Below are 24,951 nucleotides of genomic sequence, written 5' to 3'. Positions count from 1 at the left end.
GTAAGAAGATCCTCATTCCACTGTGGGGAAAGGGAAACCTTGGGCTTCAAGCATTACTTTCATATCGTGAAACTGCTTTCCCTGGAGCTGCTGGCTGTGTTCTGGGCAAGGGTCTTCCCCTGCTCTTCTCAGCCCCATAGTAGATAGGCAAAAGACTGTCGTATTATCATAAATGCAGAAATGGTGATTTGGAGGTGGCTGAAAGTCCCAGGGATTTACCCTCTCTTGCTTTCCTCTCCTGAAGTTTCAAAATACGGGGCCCATGGGGAAGGTGGGTACCCTGCCTACCTGTTTGTCTACCTTTTAGTTCAGAGCTGGTCCCAACAACCCATCCTTCACAGTCCCACCCCACAAGAACCCAGCAAAAACATCTTGGTGAAGACATTTATTTAATATGGGGGGTGGGGTATTGCTGTCTCTGTCAGTGTGTAAAGGGTGGTAGGGAGACAACCAGAGGGACTTCTGTCCTGGAGTAAGAGGCTGTTCTGGCCCCAGGCAGTGGGGCAGAGAGCAGACTGAGGGGTCAGGGGAGGTGTGTAAAGGGGATAAGGTGAAGCTCTGCACACATCCTTAGGACCACAGTCCAGGCCCACCCAGTCACCAAAGCAAGAACCGAATAAATAAAGTGCAACCATGGGGTTTGGGGAGGAAAGGGAAGGTATGGGCGCACCCACGCCCACAGCCCACATTCAGTGCTGCCAGATCTGGCCCACCTCCCAGCCAGACCCTCTTGTCCAATCACCCCTTTGTCCGTCCCTCCATGAGCCAGGCAGGGCCCCTGTGCAGCTACTGGAGGTAGCGATAGGCCTTAAAGCAGTGGTTGCCAGCATCAGCCACCACCACGTGGCCATCCGAGGTCAGTGCCAAGCCCTGTGGGCCATACAGTGGCTCTGCAGAAGTGTTGATATAGGACAGGAAGGAGCCAGAGCTGTCGAACACCTGGGGAAGGAGTGGAAAATGAAGGGAAAGGTAAGGTCAGACAGGTAAGAGGCTGCTTGCGGGAGGGGCACAAGGGCAAAGCAGGAAACCTCACTCTCATGCTATCCCTAGGCCTCACTCACCTGGATACGGCTGTTGCCCCAGTCTGCCACAATGATGTTCCCATTGGAGTCCACAGCTACTCCTGTGGGAGCGTTGAACTGCCCGTTGCCCTCACCATGGGAGCCAAACTTGAAGAGGAACTCTCCATCGGCACTGTATACCTGGCGGGGGAAGGGGCTAGGGACTGGAGACCTGGCCTCAGGCAGAGGGCGGGTCCGTGGAGAAGGATGGGGTGAAGCACTAGGGTTGAGGATCCCCAGATCTATAGTAGCAGCTCAGATCTTCTTCCCAGGTTTCAAATCCACATAGCCTACCACCTCTTGGATGGCTCAGCAGGTGTCCACTAAACATATCAAATTAAGCAGCACATCTTCCCTGAGAAAGCAGCTGTCAGAGTTCTCAAACTCCATGACTGGTACCACCCAATGGCATGAGTCGCTCTCAACTCTATCATATTCTCTGCTTGACAGCCAAACAGTTCACACAACCCTTGACTCTATCTCAAATCCCTCTCAAATCTGTACTATACTTTATGTACATACTTTATCATGACCCAAGTTCTCATCTGGACCACTGTGAGACTAATCTTCCTGCCCCAGAGGAGATAGGCAAAAGACTATCCTATTTTCACAGATGCAGAAATGGGGATTTGAGAGCCACAGTGATCTTTCTAAGACACATAGGATTGCATCACTCTTCTGCCTGCAATCCTTCAAGGACACTCTAGAGCTACTGAGAAGAGAGTAAGCTCCTTAACAGGGCACATGGGCCTCACCCTCACCTTGGAGCAGTGCCCTCCTCAAATTGACTCTGAAATACATCTGGTTTCTTGAACACCCCTAAGGGTGTCCATTTCCCATTCCTGGCTCCTCCTTGCCCTCTGCCTCAAACACTCTCTTCTTTCTCTACCTCTGGTTAATTCTCATTTGTGCTTTAGGTCTTCCCCAAACAGTCTCCTCTGAATCAAATACTCATCCACAGTTCCCTGCACCTCCCTATTACAGAACCTATCATATCATATTGTAATTTCCTAGTTACCATCTTCTCTTTCCTACCTGACAAACCAAGAAGATAGAAAATGTGTTTGCTTTGTTCATTACTGTAACCCCAGCTTCTAGCATAGTGTGTAGGACAAAGTAGCCATGTCATAAATGCTTATTGGTTCAGTGAATTATTTCAAGAGGGAAAAAAGGAGATGAGAGAGAAAGGAGTCTTGTGGAAGAGGAAAGGACACTGGGACAGTAGTCATGGAGTGAGGGAAGACACTGACCTTCACTGAATGGTTATGGAAATCCGTTACTACAATCTCGTTCTTGTTGTTCACAGCCACAAAATGGGGCCCTGAAATAGAAAATGGTTGTTAGGGCATTAAGCTCAGGTACTGAGTGGGACAAGAAAGAGTATCTGGAATGACACAGTATCTAGGGCTGAGATAAACCTCTCCGGGAGGATGACATTAGGGTATGCTAAAGGGTCCAAGATAGAGGAGAATGGGTCTTTATAGAGTTAGGGTATCCAGGGGAGTTTTCTGGGACATATTGGGATAGATCTTACAGTTGTCCTCCCATACCTGCAAAGTGGCGGTCAGTAGCCCCACGGCCCCCAAAACGTCCAACCAGCTTGCCATTCGGTTGGAAGGTGAAGACACAGCAAGATTTGTTGTCAACCACAATGATATGTCCATTCCGGTCTACAGCCACTCCTTTGGGCCCCATGAGGCGGCCGGCTCCAATCTTGGTCTGGAGATAGGAGGTACCATAAGGGCTTTATCCCGACTAATGGGGAAAGCATTCCAGGTCCTACATCAGAACAGAACCTTGGGCTGAGGATGGACCAGAGAGCAACAAGAGGCAGGATTGGACCATTTCTGGCCCTGACCAGCAAGAGGCACAAGCATGGTCAGCTGAGCTGGACACCAAGGGTACCAAGTACAGCAAGTGCGGGCCTCTCACCTTGAATTTGCCCTCAGGGGAGAAGATGCTGACCCAACGGTTGTCATAGTCTGCCACGATAATGTCTCCATTGGTGTCCACTGCCACACCTGTGGGGCGCTGCAGCTGCCCAGGTGAGCGCCCTCGGACCCCAAAACGGAACTTGAACTGGCCCTCATTGGAGAAAACCTAGAGCAGAGGAGCAAGGGAGGGAGCAGGGAGGAGGGGAAACACTGTAGGCACAGAGGGAAGAAAGCAGGATCCTGAGGGAGGAAACCCCCCATTTATTCAGTCATTCAACAAGCACTCACTGACACCATGCCAGGGATACAGAGGAATCAAATGTGACAGCACACCTCAGGGAACATGCAGCAGAGGTGTGAAGGGGATTATGAGATGAAAGGGGTTGGGAGGAATGGTGAGGAAAGACACCAAGAGAAGGGGATACTGGAGCTAATAGTCTAAAAATGATGCCAAATGATGAACCAAAATCAGACAAAAAAAAAAAAAAAAGGAATAGGAAATGGAGTGAACAGTGTGTGAAAGCACAGAGTTGAGTATGGGCACTGCTCAAGGACATGTCCTGTGTGGCTGGATTGAGGGGAATACTCTGGTGACCAAGAGGAGTTATGTTTTATCCTAGGTGTAATGAGCAGTCAATGAAAATATCTGGGTATGGAAGTGACAAGATCAAATTTACTTTTAAGAAAGAGCACTCTGGTTACAGGGCTGGAAGCTAGTCAACCAGTCAGAGGCTGCTAAAGGAGTCTAAGTGAGAAATGATGAAGGCTTGGATCAAGGATATAGGCTGAAGGGAAGTAGATAGGAGGAAGACTCAACAGGACTTCATAGCAGACTGGAAAGGAGTAGGTGAAGGAGGAAAAAGTGTACAAGGATTACTCCATTCAGGCTGTAGGGTTGACAAGGTAACCCTCCTCCTAGATAGAATGAACCTTTCAACTTTTCCTCTTCTACCTCCTCCACCTCAGCTGCCCTGCATGCTTAGGTCTCTCCATCCTAGAAGCACCTCATTTAATCCTCCTTCCCTCTTAAACTAAGCCTTCCAGCTTCTCCTTCACAGCCAAAACATTATTCACTGCATAATTCTCCTATACTCTGCTTTGTTACAGGCTCTGGGGATACAAGATGAATTAACAGAGTCAGGAAGGAGTGGCCTTTGAGAACCCAAGTTCTGAACTTTGGCCTTGCTCTTTGATCCAGACCTGCTCCCTCCTTGATGGGCTGGGTTCCCTGACTCAGCCCCACCCCCATGTCTTAGATCTCTGGGGCTGTTTTAACTGGTGCCATCAACAGACATCACCTCCTCCTGATGCAGACCTTCTAGCAAGCCTTTATCTGGCTAGCCAGCACAGCACATGGGTTCTGTACTATTCTTCTGCATCAGGACATCACTTGACAGCATGAGAAGGGAAGTATCACAAGCTAAAGACCAGAAGTGAGGGGGACTAAAAGGTACCATCGGGTCAGTGCCTCCTACAGTCTACACAGCTCGGTAGACAGATGAGGCTTTGCAAGGCCATGTTCTTCCCATCCTATCTCATACCAGCTCTTACACTTGGAAAACTACTACTCATCTTTGGATTCTTAGAATTTCCAGGTCACTTCTTCTGAGAACCTTTAATGACCAGCCCCTACCCTCCACAAATCAATATATACATGTAAAGTTAGGTCTCCTTGATGCATGCTTTACAGTGCTCTTTATATTCAGCTGTCACTTTGTGATTAATTACCTGTTAAATATCTGCATCCCTTTCTAAGGATTTAAGGCCCACAAAGGAAAGGGACTGCCTCTGTTTTGCTTGCTGCTGAATTTTCAGCAGAGATATAGCTTTCAGCATTGAGAGGAACTCACCAAACAAATGAAGTCCCCAGGTAAATCTTGGACCTAAACTGGATATCTCCACTCAGATGCTGTATAGCTACCACAAACTTAATGTGAGAAAGTGAACCCATCAACATATACCTGGGTATGCTCCTGAATGACAACCATGCACCCATTCCATCAAGTACTATCATCTTCTTTCTTTTTTTCTTTTTGGAACTGGAAATTGAAATCAGGGCAGTTTACCAATGAGTCACATTCCTAGTCCTTTTTATTTTTTGAGATATGGTCTCACTAAGTTGTTGAGGATCTCTCTAAGTTGCTGAGGATGGCCTCAAGTTTATAATCCTCCTGTCTCAGTCTCCTGAGCTACTGGGATTACAGGCATGTGCCATCTTGCCTGGCAAAGTCCTGCCATTCTTTTATTTATTTATTTATTTATTTATTTATTAATACTGGGGAATTGAACACGGGGTGCTTAATCACTTAGCCACATTCCCAGACATTTTTATTTTTTATTCTGAAACAGAGTCTCATTAAGTTGCTGAGGGCCTTACTAGTTGCTTCGGCTGGCTTTGACCTTGTTATCCTCCTGCCTCAGCCTCCTGAGCTGTGGGAATTACAGGCATGTGCCACTGCACCCAACTAGTCTTGCTATTCTTGATCCCTCCTTCTTCCTCAACATCTGATAACTCATCATATTTGCTTCCCTGATATGTTTAGAATCTGCTGGTGTCCTAGTTTGGTCCTTAATATTTCTCCTATGCCCTAGGAGTAGTAAGTAGATCCCTGACTTTAGTAATCTAAGTGAGAGAAACAAAATAAAATAAAACCAGACAAAAATCAAAAGAACTAAAATGATAATAGAATAAACTAATGCTTCTAGCAAACTATGAAAACTGCTATAGCAAGATGCTAAGGGAGGTCAGAGAAGGAAACTGACCAACATTCTGACTGAAGGGAAAGAGGATTTTTCATGAAGAGCTGACAAAATGTTTGGATTAAGACAATGACATAATATACACAAATTAAATTCTTCCTTCAAAATCACAGAGCTTTTTCTGCTCTATTAGTGTGGTTCCAATGATGGGCTTTGCTTCACCCTACACCACAGAAGAACCAAAAAAAAAAAAAAAAAAAAATTCACAAGGATCCCAAACCTTGTGAACAAAGTGAGATCTTGCACCCTATCTGGGATCCCAGTCCATACTAGTTCTGAGGACCCTAGAGTAGGAGAAGCAAAATCTCATCTTTGGCATCTGAGATATGATATTGGGGGCAGAGGTGGGAATAGAAATCAGATGTTTGAGGCCTTCGATCTCAATTCTTCACCCTTAAATAAAGGACAGCCATATCTCCTCTCTATGGAATACAAAGCAACATCCATTTTTCTGTGTATGTAACCATGTGAGCACCATTTGTTTCACACCAGGAAAGATGTGTCCCAAATCTCAACTTTTGTGCCATAAGGTGATACAAGGAATTGGAAGGTGGAAGGTCTACCCAAGTAAAGACTCAGCACCTGTCCTCCTACCACCTGCTCCCCAGCCCTACCTCACCATCTAGGGTTAGCCCAAATGCCTCCCTGTGCTGCAATGGGCTTCTCAGATCCTCTGCCCTTAGGAATAGGGTAGGAATAAAGGGAGCTGGTTAGGACTGAGAATCTGGCCACAGAAGCGTTCTTGGTACCTTTAACCTGCTAAGTGGAAAGCAGGGGCCAGAGAGGAACTGTCACTGAAATAAAAGATTTTAGCAGAGCTGGATCAGGAAATTTAAAAGTATAGCTATTATGAGGTAGGGATCTTCAGGAAAATTTTGCTACCCAATAACATATTTCTAATAACTGAAGAACATGGTAGTTAGAAATAATTCCCTGTGGTACAAAACCAAAATTCCACAGCATCATCTCCAAACCATTTACAATCTGACCTCAGCTACCCCCAGTTCCTAATAGTAATCTACTTGCAGCCCTGTTGGTATCCTTCCAGTTCTCTGAACAGTCCCTTCTAGCACTTTCCTACGTCCTTGCCTTTGTTTACAGCCTTCACCTGGACAATGATATTTTTAACAACAGCTAATATTAGAAGGTTCACTAGGTGTCAGATACAGTACATCACTTAATATCGCCAGCAACCGTGAGAGATGCTTTTCCTAATTTTATACATGAGTTAACTACAGCTCAAAGAGGTCACATGACTTGTTAGTACGTGGCAGAGCTGGGATTCAAGCCCAGGTTTCTGGTTTCAAAGCCTGAGCTTTTAACTGTTTATTCCACCACTGACCCCTATACTGGGCTCTAGACATATTACAAGGAGTAGAGAAAAAAAGACATGTTTCCTGGTTTTAAAAAGCTCACAATGCATCAGCGACCATGTCCATTCAAGGTGGCAGATGCCTTAATCAACTCTGTGAGGTACTAAGTAGGCAGGAACAGGACCACCTGTGGGGTTGCACTAGCCGCTGGAAGGATAGTATCCTCTTTGGTCAAGTTAGTCCCCCCCATTTAAATGTCTAGCTAACTAAATGATTTAAGAGACTCCAGGCAGGCAGTATTCCCCCTGGAGCCAGGCTGATATGGCATGACAGGGCAGGCTACATTCTGACCACTATGACAAAAGGGAGAAAGTAAACCTGCCAGCTGGCAGCTCAAGAGGCAGAGGGGAAGGGTAATGACCAGATTCTTGAGGTCCAGGATCTGATCTAACATGAGCCATGGCCTGGGAGGTAGTGGCTGCAAGCACAGGAAACCCTGGTGTCTGACTGAAGGTACTGGTTGCTGTAGTGGCCTGTGGAGACAGGTGAATGGTACTATATGCAGGGTTTCATCTTTCAAGAGGTGACCTGTACCCTCCATTTTTTCAAAAGGTGGTAGTTTGAGAAACCCTTTTTGGTGAGAGGTAGAGGCACTTAGTAGGGTACTTACCTGGATACACTGATTGTTGCTGTCTGCTACCACAATGCGACCACTGCTAGCTGCAGACACACCTTGTAAATTAGTGAATTCACCCTTCTCTCTTCCACGACTGCCTGGGGGAGGGATGAGAGAGGAAAGGATATCATTTTGAACCTCCTCTCCTCCTTGCCCCACCCCCTGCCTGAGCCCTCCCCCATTAGGCTCTACCCTTGGCCATCTGTACCAACACGGAAGACGAGCTCGTCCTCAATTGGGTTCTCCTTCCGTTTGCCACCTGTGCTGTACATGGAGCTGGGCCTACGCACTGCCTTCTGGCGCACATGGCTGCCTGGTCCACCAGGGGACTTGACACGGCGCTTCACGTCGTCAGGGGAAGGTGGCAGGTCCCCAGGACGCAGGGCACGCACACGGAAGGGGCTGCCACGCACTGGCTGCCCATAGAGCAGCACTGAGAGGAGCAGCTCGCCTTCGGTGCGTGCAGTGTATACTAGCTCATAAGTGCCGTTCTTGTGGTCCACCACTGGCACAGGAAGGCGCGTGCCATCCGGGCCTGTGATCTCTGCTCGCAGCTCAGCGCTGCCTGTGCGCACCAGCCGCCCATCTTTGTCTTTGGTAGTGACAGTGAGCGAGGCGGGTTGGCCCACTAGTGCCTGGCGTAGGCCCTCGCCTGTGGCCACTGTCTCGTGTGCAGTGGCACTGGTGGTGAGCAATGCGCCCAGATTAAGCACCGATCTTCGCAGCCCATCAACCTCAAGGACCAGTTCTAGCTGTGCATTCTCATGTGGCCGTTCTGGGAAGGCCTGAGCTGCCAGAGCTGCCAGCCTCTCTCGCATGTGCTTGCGCACCAGTAACACCTCCGGGGCAGAGCCCAGACGCAGTGCCTGCTCCGCGAAGCTGCAGCTACTGCCGATGTGCTCCTGACCCTGGCGCAGTGTGTCTAACTGGGATTGCAACACCTGAGGAGGCGAGAGGGGAGGAATGGCTGTGCAGACTGGCACCAAGGGAAACTCTGCAACTACTGATGAACTTAATAGTACCATGGCATGAAAGAAATACAAAGAGATTTATGTGGATAAGGGAGATGCCGACAGCATCTATAAGGCCATGTTAGGAGACAGAAAACAGAGGTTGGGTAAAGGGAAGGCTGCTGTGGAAGATGTGGAGGGGGAGGGCAATGGAGGCAAGTAGACATCTCACAATAGACAATTATTGGAAAGGGTAAGCAGACACACCTTCTGCTTGGCCCCACAAATAGTCTCCAAGTCGCTGACCAGAGCCTGCTTGCGCTGCTGTAGCGCTTGCTCCAGGTCCTCGAAGGCTGCACTGATCTGGGCCAGGGCTTCTGCCTTGCGCTCTTGCAACTGCTGGCTGATGCCCCCGACTAAGGCAATAGCTGTAGACAACTGGGGCAAGCTGGGGAATGGAAACATCTCATAAAACAGACCATCCCTTTTCCCTGAGGACACTAACTGCTACCCTCTGGGAGATCCTTAATTGATACCTTCTTGAGACTTCTATTTCTGCCCTCCCAGACCCTTTCTCTCCCCTCCCCAGGACACCTACCCTGCCACTATTGAGATACCATCACCACAGCCTCACCAGCCTTGGGCCCCACCCAGTGCCTACCGGCCACGCACAGCCTCAAGCTGGTGCTGCAGGGCTGCCTTGTGCTGCTCCACCACGTCCCGCAGCAGCACTGTGCCATGCTCCCGATGCTCTCCTGCGCGGCACTCTCCACACATGGCTGTCTCACAGGCCTCACAGTAAAATTCCATCGTCTGGCGGTACAAGGACTCTGGTGAGGCAACAGCCAAACTCTACAAGTCTTTTGCCCTCTCCCCTTCCCACATGCCCTCCATGCCCCTCACCTTCCAAGTGCACCCCCTACCTGGACACTCATCTAGAGAAACACCTCTCACCCACAGTCACTTGGCTCCCTGCCATTGCCTTTCCTCCTCCTCCCACCCCAAGTCCTGGCCTCACTGGGCCTCGCTTGGGCCCACCTTGCCTTCATGGTTGGGGCAGGAGAGAGGGCGGCCAGCCACAGCGCTGAGGGGGTGGGGGTCCTCGGGGTCGTGGGCCCCATCGGGTGCTTGCTGCATGGCCTCCATGAGGCTGCTGATGAAGAAGTTGTTCTGCAGTGCTGAGACACCCTGCTCGGGGAGGATGGACGTCTGCCGACACACCGGGCAGGACAGCGTCAGGCTCTGGGCAGGGATGTAGTTCTGGAGACATCTGGCCAGGAAGAAGGGGCAGTTAAAGGAAGGGGGTGGGGCAGCCTCTACTTCCTCCCCCCATAGGTGTGAACCCCCCTCCTTACAGGTGTGCCATAATTACACTTCATTTTGAAACCTCTGTGATTGACACACATATACTTCATCTGCCAGCAGGTATAAAAGGCCTTTCATGACTGAATTGAAATATATCCCTGGGTGCTCTCAGAATAGCAGACATAGCTGCATTCCTCACAGTATGCACAAACACAGTTTTACCTTTCACAGGTGTTTATAAAACCTCAAGAAAATGTACAACTAGCCTCCCCACCCTCCTTTAACTCATTAAACATTTACCGGCTTCCCACTCTTGCCTAATTTGAGCCAAGCTCTGGGGATAAAAAGCTAAAGCACAGTACTTGCCCTTAAAATAATTCTAGGCTTCAGAGAAAAACAAAATCACAGAAATACAGAATTTAAAGCATTTAATAGTGTAATGTTTAAGGGCATGAGTCCTGGAGCTAGGCTGCCTGGGTTTAACTCTTAGGTCAATGACTGATTATATAGTGTGACCCCTGACAAGTTACTTAACTTTTATGAGCCAAGGACTCTTCCTTTGTAGAATGGAGACAGTGAAGACTTCACAGGGTCTGTCAGAGGAGTAAATGTAAAGGACTTGCTTACATTTAAAGAGGACTAAATGTAAAATGCCTGACTTACCAAAGTGCTACATAAGGTAGGCTACTAGTATTACTTATCATTAATACAAGGAACATAGTAGATGTAGTCATGAGGAAATATATCTGGCTTAGGTGAGTGGAGAAGATGGCCCAGGAAAGGCTATAGAGGAAGTAATGTAACCAAAATCTTCATGGACAAATAATTATTAGCCAGAGCAGAGAAAGATACAAGAAGAGGAGGAAGGGTGGTCCAGATATAGAAGAAATCAAGAATCAGCACAGTCTATGGGGATCTAGAAGCAGTTTGAACTGACTGGAGACAAAGTTCAATCCAAGGAATGTTAAGAGAAGTCAAGGAACGTGATGTTAATTCCAGTAGCAAGAGGGAGCTACAAGAACATGGGATAGTCAGGTTTGCATTTTTTAAAACTCCTTGGCACCAACCTGCGTAAAGGGTAAATCTGAAGGGAAGGAGACATCTTCTAGTTATCATTTATTAATAAGTACATGTATATCAGGTGCTATACTTTTCAATTTATGTTAACAGGCTCAGAAAGGGCAAGTGGTCCAAGGTAACAAAACTAGTGAGCTCTGGAGCCTGGATTTAAATGCAAAGCAAAGAAAAGCATGTACTTAAGCAGTATACTCTTACAGTAGTCTAGGAAAGAGGTAAGGGAGACCTGGATTTAGGCAGTGGCAACACTGTTTGGGACTATGAGGTGGGAACAAATTTGAGAAGTATTTAACAAGTGAAAAGTGTTGATTGTTATGTGAAATGAGATGAATGTTGGCTGGATCCTGGGTTCTTAGCTTAGGTACCTGAGTGGATAGTAGTGATATTCAAGAGGATGAGAAACAGAGAGGAGTAACTTATAGGAAGTTTGGCATTTTCCAGTTTGGCTTAGTGAAACAGTGGAATATCCAGGTAGAGGGTACCAGTAGACAGTTGGAGAAGAAAGGTTAGAAATAGAAATGGGGCTGCCATCAATATTTAGATGGCCTTTATATTCAAGGAACAGGATGAAATCAGTCAAGAAGGGATAAATAGTGATAGGAGAGAGGGACGGATCATTCAGCATATATGGAACAAGGAGAGCAGAAAGGCCAGAGGTGCAGCAGTGTTAGGGCAACAAGATGAGTCCAAACAGGAATGAATATTAACCAGGGTGGAATGCAGCTGAGGAATCTGATAGGGTGAGGACTGAAATGCCCACTGAACGTGACAAATGTGAGGGTACTTTTCTTCATGAGCGGAAAACAAAAAGAGTAAAGGAGTTGTAAGAGAAGAAAAGCTTGACTGATAAAAGTTGAAGAGTAAAGGAGAGGTCAGGCAATTGAATGGGAATGGGATTGAGGGACTGGATGGCACTGGAGGGGGGAAAGAGGACAGAGAATTTTTCTATGTTTGTGCTGGGAGTTTTGAGCATGTTTATAATTTAAGAAGGAGCCAGTAGAAAGGGAGAGATGGAAGAAATTAGCAAACCAACAGTACAAAGTCTTGGGGATGGAGGGAATGGCTTGGGTTGTCCTGAAAGGGAGGAGTGGACACCATCCTCTGATGGAAGGAAGCGGAAAAGGAGAAGTGGATATAGAGGAGCACAGGGGCAAAGTCCCAGAGAGGATGCCTAACTTGCCTCAGGCAAGATCAGCAGCAGTAAGGGCACAAGAGAGGAAGGAGGGAGGAGTTAGAGACTGTGGTGGCTGGGATTAGTCACTGCCATGGGGGCAGGGGGTACATGATACTTACTAGAAACAGACCTCAGGACTGCAAGCAGCTGTATTTGAAGACTGCAAATTTGTGGAGGGAAGATCTGTATTACCCAAACTCTCCATATCCTTAACCTCTTCTCTTAATGTTCTCTATACCTTTTCCACTAATGAAATAAAATTTAACACATACTACATGCCAGGCACAATTTTAAATGCTTCACAAATATTAGCTTATTTAATCGTGACCTACTTTTCCCTGAAGTCTTCTCAAGTAGAGGGTGGTTTTTGTCTCATGCTCCACATTCCGTAGGGCCAGAGGTAGGGTGGAGCCCCCCTCTTCCCAACTGGAACATTCTATTTGTCTTCAGCTCTTTTGAAACTCATGCCTCTGTCTGTACCACCCCTCTCTGTCACTGTCTCCACTGACCTAATAGTCGCTCCCCGCATTGCTGAAGTCTTTTTCCTGACTCACTCTCTTCTATTACATCCTGTCTCCCTCACATTCTGCCATCATTGTCGGTGCCTCTGATAGACACAAAATGACCTGTTATCATTGTGATTTCTTGATTCCCTAACCTCCTCACCCCAATGATCTTTTCTTCCATTTCACCCCAGGTGTCTATCCATGCTCCCACCACCAACCATATCTTATCAACTGCCACAGCGCCAACTCTGAAACCTCTTCTCCCAGCTCACTGATTCTAGCATTACTCCTGCAAAATACCTTCTAAATTACCAATTCCTCCTTCCTATCTGTTGCGTGTACCTGACTTCAATAACCATCAGTTTCCTAACTGGTTTCATTTCCACTCTTCTTTACTCCATTTTCCATACAACCAAAGTGAGCTTTAAAAAAATATTTTTTTAAATTAAGCTAATTTATTAAAAAAAAACAATCTATCTCTATATTTATTTATTTAGCAGTGCTAGGGATTAAAAAAAAAACTTTAAAAAAATTTTTATTTTGAGTCAGGGTCTCACTAAGTTGTCTAGGCAAGCCTTAATGATCCTCTGGCTTTAGCCCCCACAAGTTGCTAGGATCACAGGCATGCACCACTACACCTGCCCCCCCCCAAAAATCTCATTTATATCACATTACTTTGTGAAAGAAAAAAAATAGAAAGGACCTCCATACTTTCCCTCTCTGCTTAGAATAAAATCCAAATACTCTCCTAAAAACTGCAAGGGCCCCCATGAATTGCCATGACTGATTTCATCTCCTCCCAGTTTCCTCCTTCCTCAGTTATACATACTAGCTTCTTTTTTGGTCTCTGAATATGCTCTGATGACTTCTTCTTTAAGGTCTCCACCCAGATTTTCTGTTGCCTACAATAATCTACATGTCTACCTGTTCTCATCCTCAGAACTCAAGTCAAATGTAACCTTCTCATAGCTATCCCTGGTGACTACATAGAATATCCTCCAGCTCATCACTTACAGTTTGTTTACTACAAAATACTTAGTAGAAGCTGCAAGTCTTTTGATTATTCACTTATTTACTATCCAATGACTACTAGAACGTAAGCTCTTTGAGAGCAAGGACCAAAGGATAAATGAGTGGGTTCTAGTGAAGAATGAAGGCTCTACAGTCAAATCTGGATTCAGATCTCAGCTATTTACATGCTGAGTAGTCTTGGCCATATTTCTTACTTAATGACCCCGAATCTTAGTTCCCTCCTCTCTAAAATGGGGGTAATAAAGTATCTATTATGAGAATTAAATAAATCAATACATGTAAATCACTTAGAAAGTCCCTGGCAAGCCAGGCACAGTGGCACATGCCTGTAATCCCAGCAGCTTGGGAGGCTGAGACAGGAGGATCGCGAGTTCAAAGCTAGTCTCAGCAATGGTGAGGTGATAAGCAACTCAGTGAGACCCTGTCTCTAAATAAAATACAAAATAGAGCTGGAGATGTGTCTCAGTGGCCAAGTGTTCAATCCCCTGATACCAAAAAAAAAAAAAAAAAAAAAAAAATCAGTGAAAGTCCCTGACAAACAGCAATCAATACATTGTAGCTATTGTTATTATCATTATTATAATTTCCTAGGCACCTATTTTCTTCAGGAGTACTCAGTGATCTGGGTACAGGAGAAAGTGCAGAGATGTCCAATTACAGCTCTGATCCAGCACTGAGCTGTCATGGATTTAGCAAATGCCCAAGTTATGAGGGAACTATGTAGGTGCTAGTCAGATGATCATCCATAGGATCTAGGATGGGCAGGAAAGAAAAGAAGGTCAGGGAAGAGTCAGTGACTGGGAGAAAAGGGAGCAGTTGAGGGGGCTAGACTTTTTTTAGGGAGTCAAAGACAGCATAGTGGCAGTGGGGTAATAAAAGACACGAGTAGAATACTGAAGTTTATGACCACAAAATTGGTATTATTCCAGATCATGACCAGACTGAGACCACTGCTGGGAGAGAGTATCATTGAGATGGAGTAGAGAAGAAACAATGAAGAACTAAGAAGCATAAGTGGTTAATGAAGTCACCACGTCGATAGAAGAACTTGTGAGTGGTAAGGCTGAGACCATTTCCTATTGAGTGAGGGGAAAGGCAGTGGAGTTAGAATTTCAAAAGAGCAGATCTGGAAGGGAAGCAATGTCTTGGGCAGAGCCAAGTTTCAGTGAAGGTAGAACAGAGGGAAGGTTTGGATGAAGGTGATGGTGAGAAGGACCCAGGGACCAGGACATCCAAGAAAAACTCATGAGGAGTGAGGGCCAAAGAGAGAATATGGTCAAAATACAGATGTGATCATGCATAAAACCTTGCAAAGGCTTTCTGTGGCTTTCAAGGAAAGGCACACATTCTCTAACAGATATACCAAGCACACATGATCTGGCCTCCAGTTCCTTCTCCAGCTTTGTCCCAGGCATCCTCAATCACACTTGTTCTGCTTCAGCAGAGCTGGAGAGAGTGGCTTCTTTCATGTCCTCTTTCCTGCCTAGAATGCTCTTCCAACTTACTTTACCTAGTTAACTAACACCTGTTCATCCTCAGAATCGCACCTTAGGGAAGCTTCCCTGATTCTCTGGACTATAACAGATCCTATCTGCCAAGTTCTCATAGCTGACACTTTATCTGCAGCACTATAAGGGTGCAATATTACATTTATCCATAATCTGGCTATATAATTATTTGATTACTATTTCCTTCACTATTCTATGGTCTTTTGTTTTCAGGGGTTTGTTTTATTTTGTTTTGTTTGCGGTACTGGGGATGGAATGCTCTACATAGAGCTACATCCTCAGCTCTTTTTGTTTGTATTTTGAGAAGGGGTCTCATTAAGTTGCTCAGGCTGGCCTCAAACTCCAGATCCTCCTATCTTAGCCTCCCAAGTTGCTGGGATTACAGGTATGTGCCACCATGCCCATCTACTATAATTCAGGCTCCTAAAGAGAAAAGATCATATCTGTTTTTGCTCATCACCATATACTCAATGTCTGGGACAGGGTCTGATATGTACTAGTTGCTGAATAAATAAATATTCAATGAATGAATGATGATTAGAAGTCTAGAGGCTGGGAATAATTGCCTTTCAATCAATGCTTGAGTATGACAATGAGGATGGGCAGGAAAGGACAGACCTGGCTTCAATAATCCTCCTACTGGTCACAAAATCCACAGTGCCAGAGCCGACTGAGAAACTCAGCACTGTCTGATTTCTCTGTGATACTGAAAGCTGCCTTGGGATCTGGGAAGGAGCAAAAAAAAAAAAAAAAAAAAAAAAAAAAACATTTTCTGGGAAGGAACCCTGGCCTAGTATTAGCAGATTTTGGAACTCACAGGTTCTTATATCCAAACCCTTTTCTCCAGCAGGTTGGGGATCACCTGCTTCCCCTCCCATGAGTGAATATTTCCCTCACCAGTATACAACCCCTCACCTCTCACAGAAGGTATGCAGGCAAGGCAGAACTTTGGGGCACCGGTACCGATCCAGGCAGATGCTGCACACCAGGAACTGCTTGTCCATTGGCTGCACTTCTGGGCCAGGGCTGTCCTCCCTCTTTGCCATGGTGACTACAGATGGCTCCTGCCACTTACAACAGCCTGTGTACAGAGAGATGGTCAGCAGCAGAGAGGCCAGCATTCCCTCTTTCCATCTGATCCCCACCATTCAAATCCCCTGCAGAGAAATTCACCCCTCTCTTCCCTGACAGAAACAGGACAGGGAAGTGACTAGGAGCAGGTAAAGTGGATGTGATAAATGACCCCTGAGCATGGTGATCTGTTTCACAGCAGACTTGGGTTAACCTGGCTCAGTTTCTTGCTTACCATTTGTGCGACTTTGAACAAGCCTTCTTTAAGCCTCAGTTTCCTAATATGCAATTGAGCAAATAATAATTCCCTACCACAAATGGTTGTTTTCAGAATCTGAAATAGTACACATCAAGTGCATGATACAGGGATGTCCATCTTCACTGACACACCCACTTTTCATCTCTTCTGCCTCTCCCAAACCCTCCTCCAAGAGCCTTCCAAACTGGGCATGGTGGCACATGCCTAGAATCCCAGCTACTCTGGAGGTTGAGGTAGCAGGATCACAAATTTGAGGCCAGCCTGAGCAAATTAGTGAGGTCCTATCTTGAAATAAAAAACAAAAAGCACTGGGTGTGTAGCTCAGTGGTAGAGAGCTTACCTAACAGGAGAGGGGCCAAGTTTCATGCCCAGTACCACACAAAAAAAGGAGCGGGGCAATTAACAAAGTAACAAGTAAATACAAAATTATACAACATAACAAAGTAACAAGTAAATATAAAATTACACAAGGTGTCACATCAGTGTTGGGGGAGTACTATAAAAACCAAGAGGATATGATGTAAAAGAACACTTCTGACTGGAGATCAAGGAAGGGCTCTCCAAGCAGTGAACCTAAGCAAATCTGAAGATGAGAGAAAACTGGTAGGGATAAGGGTGGGAAACAAGGAATTAGGGAGAAAATCATTCTAGATTGAAGAAAAAGCATACGAAGATTCTCAGGCAGAAAGCTCATTGAGAACTGAATGAACCATGTGGTTAAGAGGTGGATTTGAGAAATAGATTTGAGATGAGATTATAAAAAGGCTGCACCTATAAAGGATTTATAGGCTAGGTTAAGAATATGATTTTATCCCAAAGTGGGGAAGGAGGTGATGTAATTTACAAGTAAATAAAAATAAATTAGAAAGTTATTCTGGGCCGGATGTAGTGGCTCATGTCTGTAAGCCCAGGAGCTCAAGAGGCTGAGGCAGAAGGATTTCCTTCAAAGCCAACCTCAGCAAAAGTGAGGTACTAAGCAGCTCAGTGAGACCTTGTCTCTAAATATAATACAAAATAGGGTTGGGGATGTGGCTCAGTGGTCAAGTGCCCCTGAATTCAATCCTGTATTACCACCCCCATCCCCCACCACCCCCCAAAAAGAAAGTTATTCTGGTAACTATTAGAATTGAAAAGAGAAAGAAGCAAGGGTGGAATCAGGGAGACCAATTAGGAAGCTACCCCAGTCTTCAGGTAAAATGATGTTGGATATTAGCAGAGCTACAGGCAGAAAGGTGGATTGATAAAAGAAACAGTCATGGAGTAGAATCAAAAGGATATCATGATGAATTGGACATACGAAGAAAAAAGGAATGTCAATAATGACTTCCAGATTTCTCACTTGAGCAAATGGTGGGCCTTTAACAGACAGCAGAAGCTAAGAAGAAGTTGTCTGGGGCATTTTGTTCCAGGCATGCTGTTTAAGGTGTGTCTGTGATGTTCAGATACAGTTGTCAAGTAAGGAACAGAACATAGGAGTTCAAAAGAGAAGTCTGGGCTGGTTATCGATTTGGAATCATTGGCATATCGATGGCACTTAAAGCAATGAGAATGGATGAGGCTGTCTTGGGATATAGAGTGGAGTAAGAAAAATGCTGCACCCAAAGATGCAGAGCTAGCAAAGGCAAGTAAGGTGGAATGGGAGGAGATTCAAGAGAGTGTAAACCAAAGAGATCTGGGGAGACAGCTTCAAGAAAAAGATGGGGTTGCTGGGCATAGTGATACATGTCTGCAATCCTAGCTACTAAGAAAGCAGAGGCAGGAGGACCACAAGTTCAAGGTCAGCCTGGCCAATTTAGCAAGACCTTATCTCAAAATAAAAAGTAAAAAGGGCTGGAAAGGGTTAGGTATGTGGTAGAGCACCCCTGAGTTGAATTCCCAATTCTGTTAAAAACAAACAAACAAACAAACAAAAAACAGTGTGGGAGGGGAGATAGGTCTGGCATAAGGACTGAGAAGTGTTTACCAGATTTGGTTGTGGAGGGAGTGGTAAGGGCAGAAGTCAGGACAGAGTGATTGAAGAATGCATGGGAGGTGAAGTTAACATACATAGCAGATGTAGATAATTCATGACAGAAATCTGGCCATGAAGGAAAGCAGAAAAATAGCCACACTATTTCAAAACAGGTTGTGACTAGGACCAGGTCACCAATGCTTTCCCCATTTAGATGTATCATGGGTCTCTCTAAAGACAGAGAATGAACGAACGAATGAATGCATGCAAGGGGCCAGTTCAGAGCCCTCTTCAAGTGTGGGAGGGAGAGGAGAAGGGCTGAGCTGTACATGCCTTATGTTTGTGTGACAGTGGGCATGGACAGGTTTATAAGGTCATGTCTGAGAAAATCCTCTCCTGACATGGGCACTGGGTTCCTGAGTTTCTCTCCAGATGTGACAGGTTCAGAATCTGGAGACTTAACATAGCAAAAGGGAAGGCAGAGTGAGGGGTGGCAGATTGAAAGGGGAGCTGCTGGAAGCTAACAGAAGCTCTAGTCTGGAGAAAGGAGGAAGAGTAGGAGTGGTCTGCAGAGCCCTGCTGGGGCAGCTGAATGTCAGACTCCACCTCTCTCCAAGCCCCAAGGGCTCTCCTAGGCTGTCACACAGGGGCGGGGACTGGGCTATAGCCAAGACCAATAGCTCCTCCCTCCCTTCCCCTTCCTGCTTCAGTTCTCCACCCAGACTTACTGATGAGGCCATACCCCAGTCTGAATCTAAGATTCTCTTCTTTTCCTGGGCTCCTAGACCTACCTCTCCCATCCCACTGTACTCTAGAGATCAGCCCCCCAACAGGCAGTGGTTCAAGTGGGCAATTTATCATAACAGACACTTAAGAGGGTCTTAGACTCAGAGCTGGATTTTACCCTCCTTCCTTGAGCTGCTTTCTGCCACCCCTACATCCTTAATCCCACCCATCCTTTATGGCTCAGTTCTAAAGGCATCTCATTCCCTTATTCAGCATTCACTCAATACCTCTGCTGGGGATACAAAGATAAATTGTCACAACTCAGCTTCATGGATTCCACAATCTAATAAACAGATCACTGCAATGTGAGGATCACATGGGCAAACAGATTGTTCTAGGAACTCACAAAAAAATTACCTAACTCAGATCCGGAGCAGGGGTGGGTCCAGAGATTGCAGGTCAAGGGAGTTTGAAAGAAAGTGACATTCTAGTTGAGAACTACAAGATGAGTAAGTTACAGAGAACATGGTGCCTTCTGCCTCAGGAGGCTGCATCAGTCACAAGAGAAGGCTAAGAAATGAGAGGCAGAGGTAAGTAGGATCTACATCACACAATGCTTCCTTGGCCCTATTAAGGAGTTTAGACTTTATCCTTCCCTGCTGAGGTATTTAGGTTTTATCCAAAGAACAAAGGAAAAGTTTGGTGGTAGCTGGGGGAAAGGAAGTTTAAGCATAGAGGTCATCAAAGTATATTTTTTACTGCTATGGGGAAAATAGCTTAGAGGGTCAAGAGTAGAAAGTTAAGACTGCCTTGATTAGGGTAACAGGAGAGAGTCAGTTGAAATGGATTTCATAAGAAAGAATCCACTGAACTTGGTAATTTGTTGGTTGGTTTTTTGTTGTTATTGCTATTGTTGCTATACTGAGGATTAAACCCAGGGATGCTTTACCACTGAGCTATATCCCCCAGCCCTTTTTATTTTGAGACAATGTCTCACTAAGTTGCCCAAGCTGGTTTTGAACTTGTAATTCTCCTGTCTCAGCCTACCAAGCAGCTGGAATTATAGATGTGCACCACCAGGCCTGGCAACTGGTTAGTTTTATATGAAAATCTAGGGGGAAAAAAGGAATTTTAATGATTCCTAGTTTTCTAGCTTGGAAACTGGAAGAAGATTAATTTGCACGAGAGGGTGATGAGTTCAGTGTTTAATACAATGAATCCAAGGAATGCCAATATTTAATACAGGCCCAGGAAGCAAAGTCTGCAAAGAAGATTGAGAAGTATAGCCACAGGAGAAGGAAAAGCAGAAAAGACAAATGTGAAGGCCAAAAGAGAAAACAGCTTCACAAACAAGGGAGTGATCTTCATTGTGAAATACCACAGCGAGGGCCCATGATTTTAAGTTCAAAAGAAGCAGACATTAACCTCAAAGAGTGTAGTTTCTGGGAGCTGGAGAAGAGGAAGTCAGATCAAGGGAGTAAAGCAAAAACTTGATTTTGAACAAATGAAGACATCTAGTGCTGTCTCTACTAGATACTTGATATCTACAAAAAATGTTTGTAGGCTCTTCAGTTTCTCCAAATTCCCAAACAGCATCTAATTTTCCCTACTACTTCTTCCTACAATCTCATAAGATTCCCAGTTATACATGACTTAAACAGTGATGGGTGGAGGTACCCAAGGCACTGTTGAAAAGTGTATTTAAGAGGTCAGCTAGGCTCTCTTTCTAAAAATGACTCACTCCCACTTACTAGCCTCCATGTGTATTGGATCATTTGAGACCTAAGCAAAACCACAAATGACTGCAGGATATAGCTTTGGTGCTTTCTCTGGAACAAAAGAAACCTTGGATGAAGTAAAGTCCTCAAATCCAGGGAACCCTTTCAATAAAGACTGGTAGATAAGGAAAGAGACGAAATTCACAGTAGCAATCTCAGCACTACTCTCTTAGTAGTGGAATGAATCCTCCAATCAAACTTCTCTGGGTCAGGCCCTTTGAGTGGGGACTGGAGGCATAAAACTGAATCAAATGTGCTTCCTATCTTTCACAAGTGTTCAGACTACTGTGGGAAATAGACATAAATCAACTACAATATGATAAGTACTGTGACGCTGTCATTTCCAAACTTCTGTGGCAGAAAGAATTTAACTTGGTAGAGAATATAAAAGGTTTCCAGAGGAAGGGATATTTGGGCTGGGTCTTGAGGGACAAGTAGGAGATTGATAGGTACATTGGAAAACCAGTGAGTAAAGAAAGAGAAACAAAAAATTAACACAGACTAGTTGGGCAAGAGAGCAAGACTTAACTGCATCTTGGACATCTCTACCGGGAAAATGCACAGGGCTATTCCAATTCATTTTCCTCTGACATACTCTGCTTGCTGTGTTTCTCATTTCCATAGAAGGCACCAACATTCGCCCAACCACATCAGCCAGAACCCTGGTAATCTCTATTCTGACTTTTCTTTCACCTTTCAGATACAAGCTATGACTATATCCTTGAGGCTGCCTCTAAAATGTATCTAGATTTAAAAAGTCAGGAGACCTAGGATTTAGCCCTCACTGTCACTCCACTAATACAAGATAAGTTCTTCCCCATCCACTTACTTGTAAATTGGGAGGGAGGTGGTCTTTTTGTTTTCAAAATCTGAGAATCCTAAGGCTCTGTTTCAAGCCAAAGGTCTCTACAAATTTTAATACATGTCCATGATAAAATCTTGGTTTATACTACCTTGATTATTTGATTTTTTAGTTTCCCCCATAAGGTTAGGTGTGTTAAAGGATGACCCTCCCTACAAAATAAATGTTTGCTGAGTTTCAGTCACCCATGACATTCCTTCTCAGCACCTTCACCAGCCATACAGCTTTTCTGTTTTTCTGAAGGCAAGCTATCCTATCTCAACTATGATCCCCTTTCCTCAAGTTCTTTTCTCAGCAAGAATGCCATTGTCCCCTAGGTGGCTGAAGCAGTACCTGGCACATAGAAGATATTCAATATACGTTGATGACAGAAGAGCCATGTTTAAATCTCTGCAGTTCCCTTTCAACAGAAAAGCAAAAACCTAAGGCAATAACAAGATAGTGAATGAAGTTCTAGGAGAGAGAGCTCCACTTAACATAAGAAAGATTTCCCACAGCAGAGGGTAGTAAGTGCTCTGTCACTGGAGGTATGCAAGCCAAGATAGGCAGGGCACCTGTCTGGCCCGCAGCTCTGATTCCAATTCTGCAGCAAACCAGAGCCCTGATTACAGGATGAATGGGCACTTGTGAGATAGACAGACTGGCACGGAGAGACCTGTGAAGAAGACCTCTGTACCTGCTCTAACATCCCAGATATATTTCCCTGGTGGGGCCAATCCTGGATTTCTGCAGTGAACGTCAGACCCCCACATCAGAAACATGCTCAAGGCCTGCCTTTAGTCTGACTGATCTCCCTGGGGTGCAGCCTGCCCTTCCAACCTGCAACCATCTGTCCCTGCAGGTTTGCAGTCCAGTATTTTAAGCCAAGTCCAGTAAGGAGGAGGTCAGAACCAGGGAGGGGCCAAGGGCCCTCCAGACGGAGCCCATACTGCAAAGGAGCCAGCAGGGTCCTTTCCTACAAGAAATAGGCTCCTTGCGAAGCTTCTTGTCCAGCAAGCAGTGCCAGAGGAGAAAGGGATGTCCTCCATCCTGGCTAGTGGGCCTCTGAGTGCCGATGGAGGTGGGGGAGATGAGGGGTGGAGGTGCCTGCACCATGGAGAAAGGAAACCTTCGGACAAGCTGAACCATAAGATTCCAGAGTCCCACTCAGCAACCCCACCCACCCTCAACCACCCTCGGCCGCAGCATTCGCCACCCTCCGCCAACACACACAAGCTCCCAAACCCCTAGCTCCTAAAAGGCACCATCACTCATCCACCCGCGTTAACCTGCCTCGCCCGCACCCCCCTTCGCCCCGCAAACATGGACCTCACGTGAGCAGTCATAGCCCGAAGAATCCCCCCGCTGCTCTCTTGGTCATGGACACGCCTCACGTGGACGGAGACAGGAACAGCTTTTGAAAAGCATCTGCGCCCCCACCCACAGACGCTCGGACGGACACGGTCGCTCAGACCCTGACCCACACCCAGGCACATCGGGATACCCAACGCACCCTTGGGGCCCCCAGTCGCACTCACTGTGTTGGAGCAGGATGAGAGGGCAAGGCCCGGACTGAGGCCACTCGGAGGGGCCCGCGGCGCTGCCCCCGCTGCCAGCGCCCGTCCGCCCGGCCCTGCCCGCGGCGCCGCCCCACGTCCCGCGCCTCCGCCTGTCCCCGCGCCGGCGCCGCCGCCGGACCAGCCGCACAGGCCGGAGGGAGGGGCTGGGGCGGGGCTGCAGACCGGCCGGGGGAGGGGGCGACTCCAGTCCCGAAGACCCACCCACGCCCCTCCCGACGCCACGGAGGCCCCGCCCACACCCTGCCCGTCCGCCCCCAACCCGCCCGCACCGCCTCCCTAACGCCCCTGCGGCTCTAGCCAGCTCTGCCTTCAGAGGTGCGGCTGGGGAGCCGGCAAGCCGGATCTTGGATCTCATATCCCGGATCTCCGCCACCTGCCTCCCGCTCCCGAAGGCTCAGGGAAGGGCGGTGTGGTCGATCTCAGGTACTGGGATGAGGCTCCTTCAGGAAAAAGCTGCTGGATTAGCAGGGATTTCGAACTCTGGGAACCCGCCCTGGCCGTCTCCTGGATTTCTTGGAGGTTGGGGGGTGCCTATGAATTTGCTAGTTTGGTTTCTGCTGAGAGCAGGGATCTTCTGTACCTCTGCACGAACTCTGGGCGGAGAAAGGCAATACTCAAAGCCCTGGGAAAAGGGATTCACAGTATAGATAGGTGAGACTAGTTGACTCAGGAGCCCCCTCGTAAGGAAATTATGGTTCAGACCATCCAGCGACTCCCTTCCTCACACCAAAGACCCAGAATTGTTCTCACAGTCATTGCATTATAGAAAAGCAGCCCAGATGGGAAATAATAAAAAATTAAAACAGGGATTTAGTGCTTATTATGTACTAGACACAGAACTATTCACTTTACATACATTACCTCATTTAATACTCATAACCGTAATAGATAGCTTCTTTTATTTGGCCCGGTTTACAACCGAAGGAACAGGACTGTGGCTCCCCAAGGCATTAACTCTAATCACTCAGAAACTGGTAGAACAAGGATTTGGGCAGTACAGCGAGTCATTTGGAGACTCAGTGCCCTTATATTGAAAGAACCTCAGTAGCCCCCAAAATGCCCATTGCCTCAATAATTAAGCTCCAGTCAGATAACTTTAGACCAACCAAACCCCAGGAAGTCTGCCTGGAAACTGCAGTATCCATGACAATTAGGCTCATGTGAAGCCCAGCACTATAAGAATCTGCTGACTGGGTTTTCCCATTTCTCCAACCCTCCATTGGGGGTGGGGGATGTTGAAAATTCTGGAGCTTTCTTTGGCCAAGGGCCAATAGAAGTAGTGACACCTAGGCCCCAACTAAACTAGTGCTGTTGGGAAGCTTTCTTGTGACTTAAGGCTCAGATTTGGGCTCAACACCTGGGTGCAGCAAGGACCATGGAAACTGCCTCAGTCTTTCAAGTTTTGAGTTCCAGCAACCAGCACAGGAGTGCTCCAGTTCTTGTGAAGAG

General features: G+C 46.4%; 1 protein-coding gene across 2 annotated transcripts; it reads right to left on the bottom strand.

Annotated features, from left to right (window-relative positions):
- Positions 1–379: 379 nt before the first annotated feature.
- Trim3 (tripartite motif containing 3) lies at positions 380–23,568 on the bottom strand. 2 transcript variants are annotated; one of them, XM_026414363.2, is made up of 12 exons: positions 23,461–23,568; positions 16,212–16,377; positions 9,733–9,964; positions 9,356–9,507; positions 8,962–9,142; positions 7,953–8,685; positions 7,739–7,842; positions 2,994–3,161; positions 2,612–2,780; positions 2,312–2,382; positions 1,062–1,202; positions 380–939 (listed from the first exon to the last, which is right to left on the bottom strand). In XM_026414363.2, exons 2-12 carry the CDS (start codon positions 16,340–16,342, stop codon positions 787–789), a joined length of 2,235 nt encoding a protein of 744 aa, XP_026270148.1. In that variant the 5' UTR covers positions 16,343–16,377; positions 23,461–23,568; the 3' UTR covers positions 380–786. The 2 variants fall into 2 exon arrangements, with proteins under 2 accessions (XP_026270148.1, XP_026270149.1); XM_026414364.2 differs by lacking the exons at positions 16,212–16,377; positions 23,461–23,568 and having other exon boundaries at positions 9,738–9,913.
- Positions 23,569–24,951: the final 1,383 nt, after the last annotated feature.

Source organism: Urocitellus parryii, chromosome 4 (genome assembly GCF_045843805.1).
Source record: "Urocitellus parryii isolate mUroPar1 chromosome 4, mUroPar1.hap1, whole genome shotgun sequence".
Classification (NCBI taxonomy): Eukaryota; Metazoa; Chordata; class Mammalia; order Rodentia; family Sciuridae; genus Urocitellus; species Urocitellus parryii.
The sequence above is the reverse complement of the archived record's forward strand: the minus strand, read 5'-3'. Positions and strand labels throughout refer to the sequence as shown.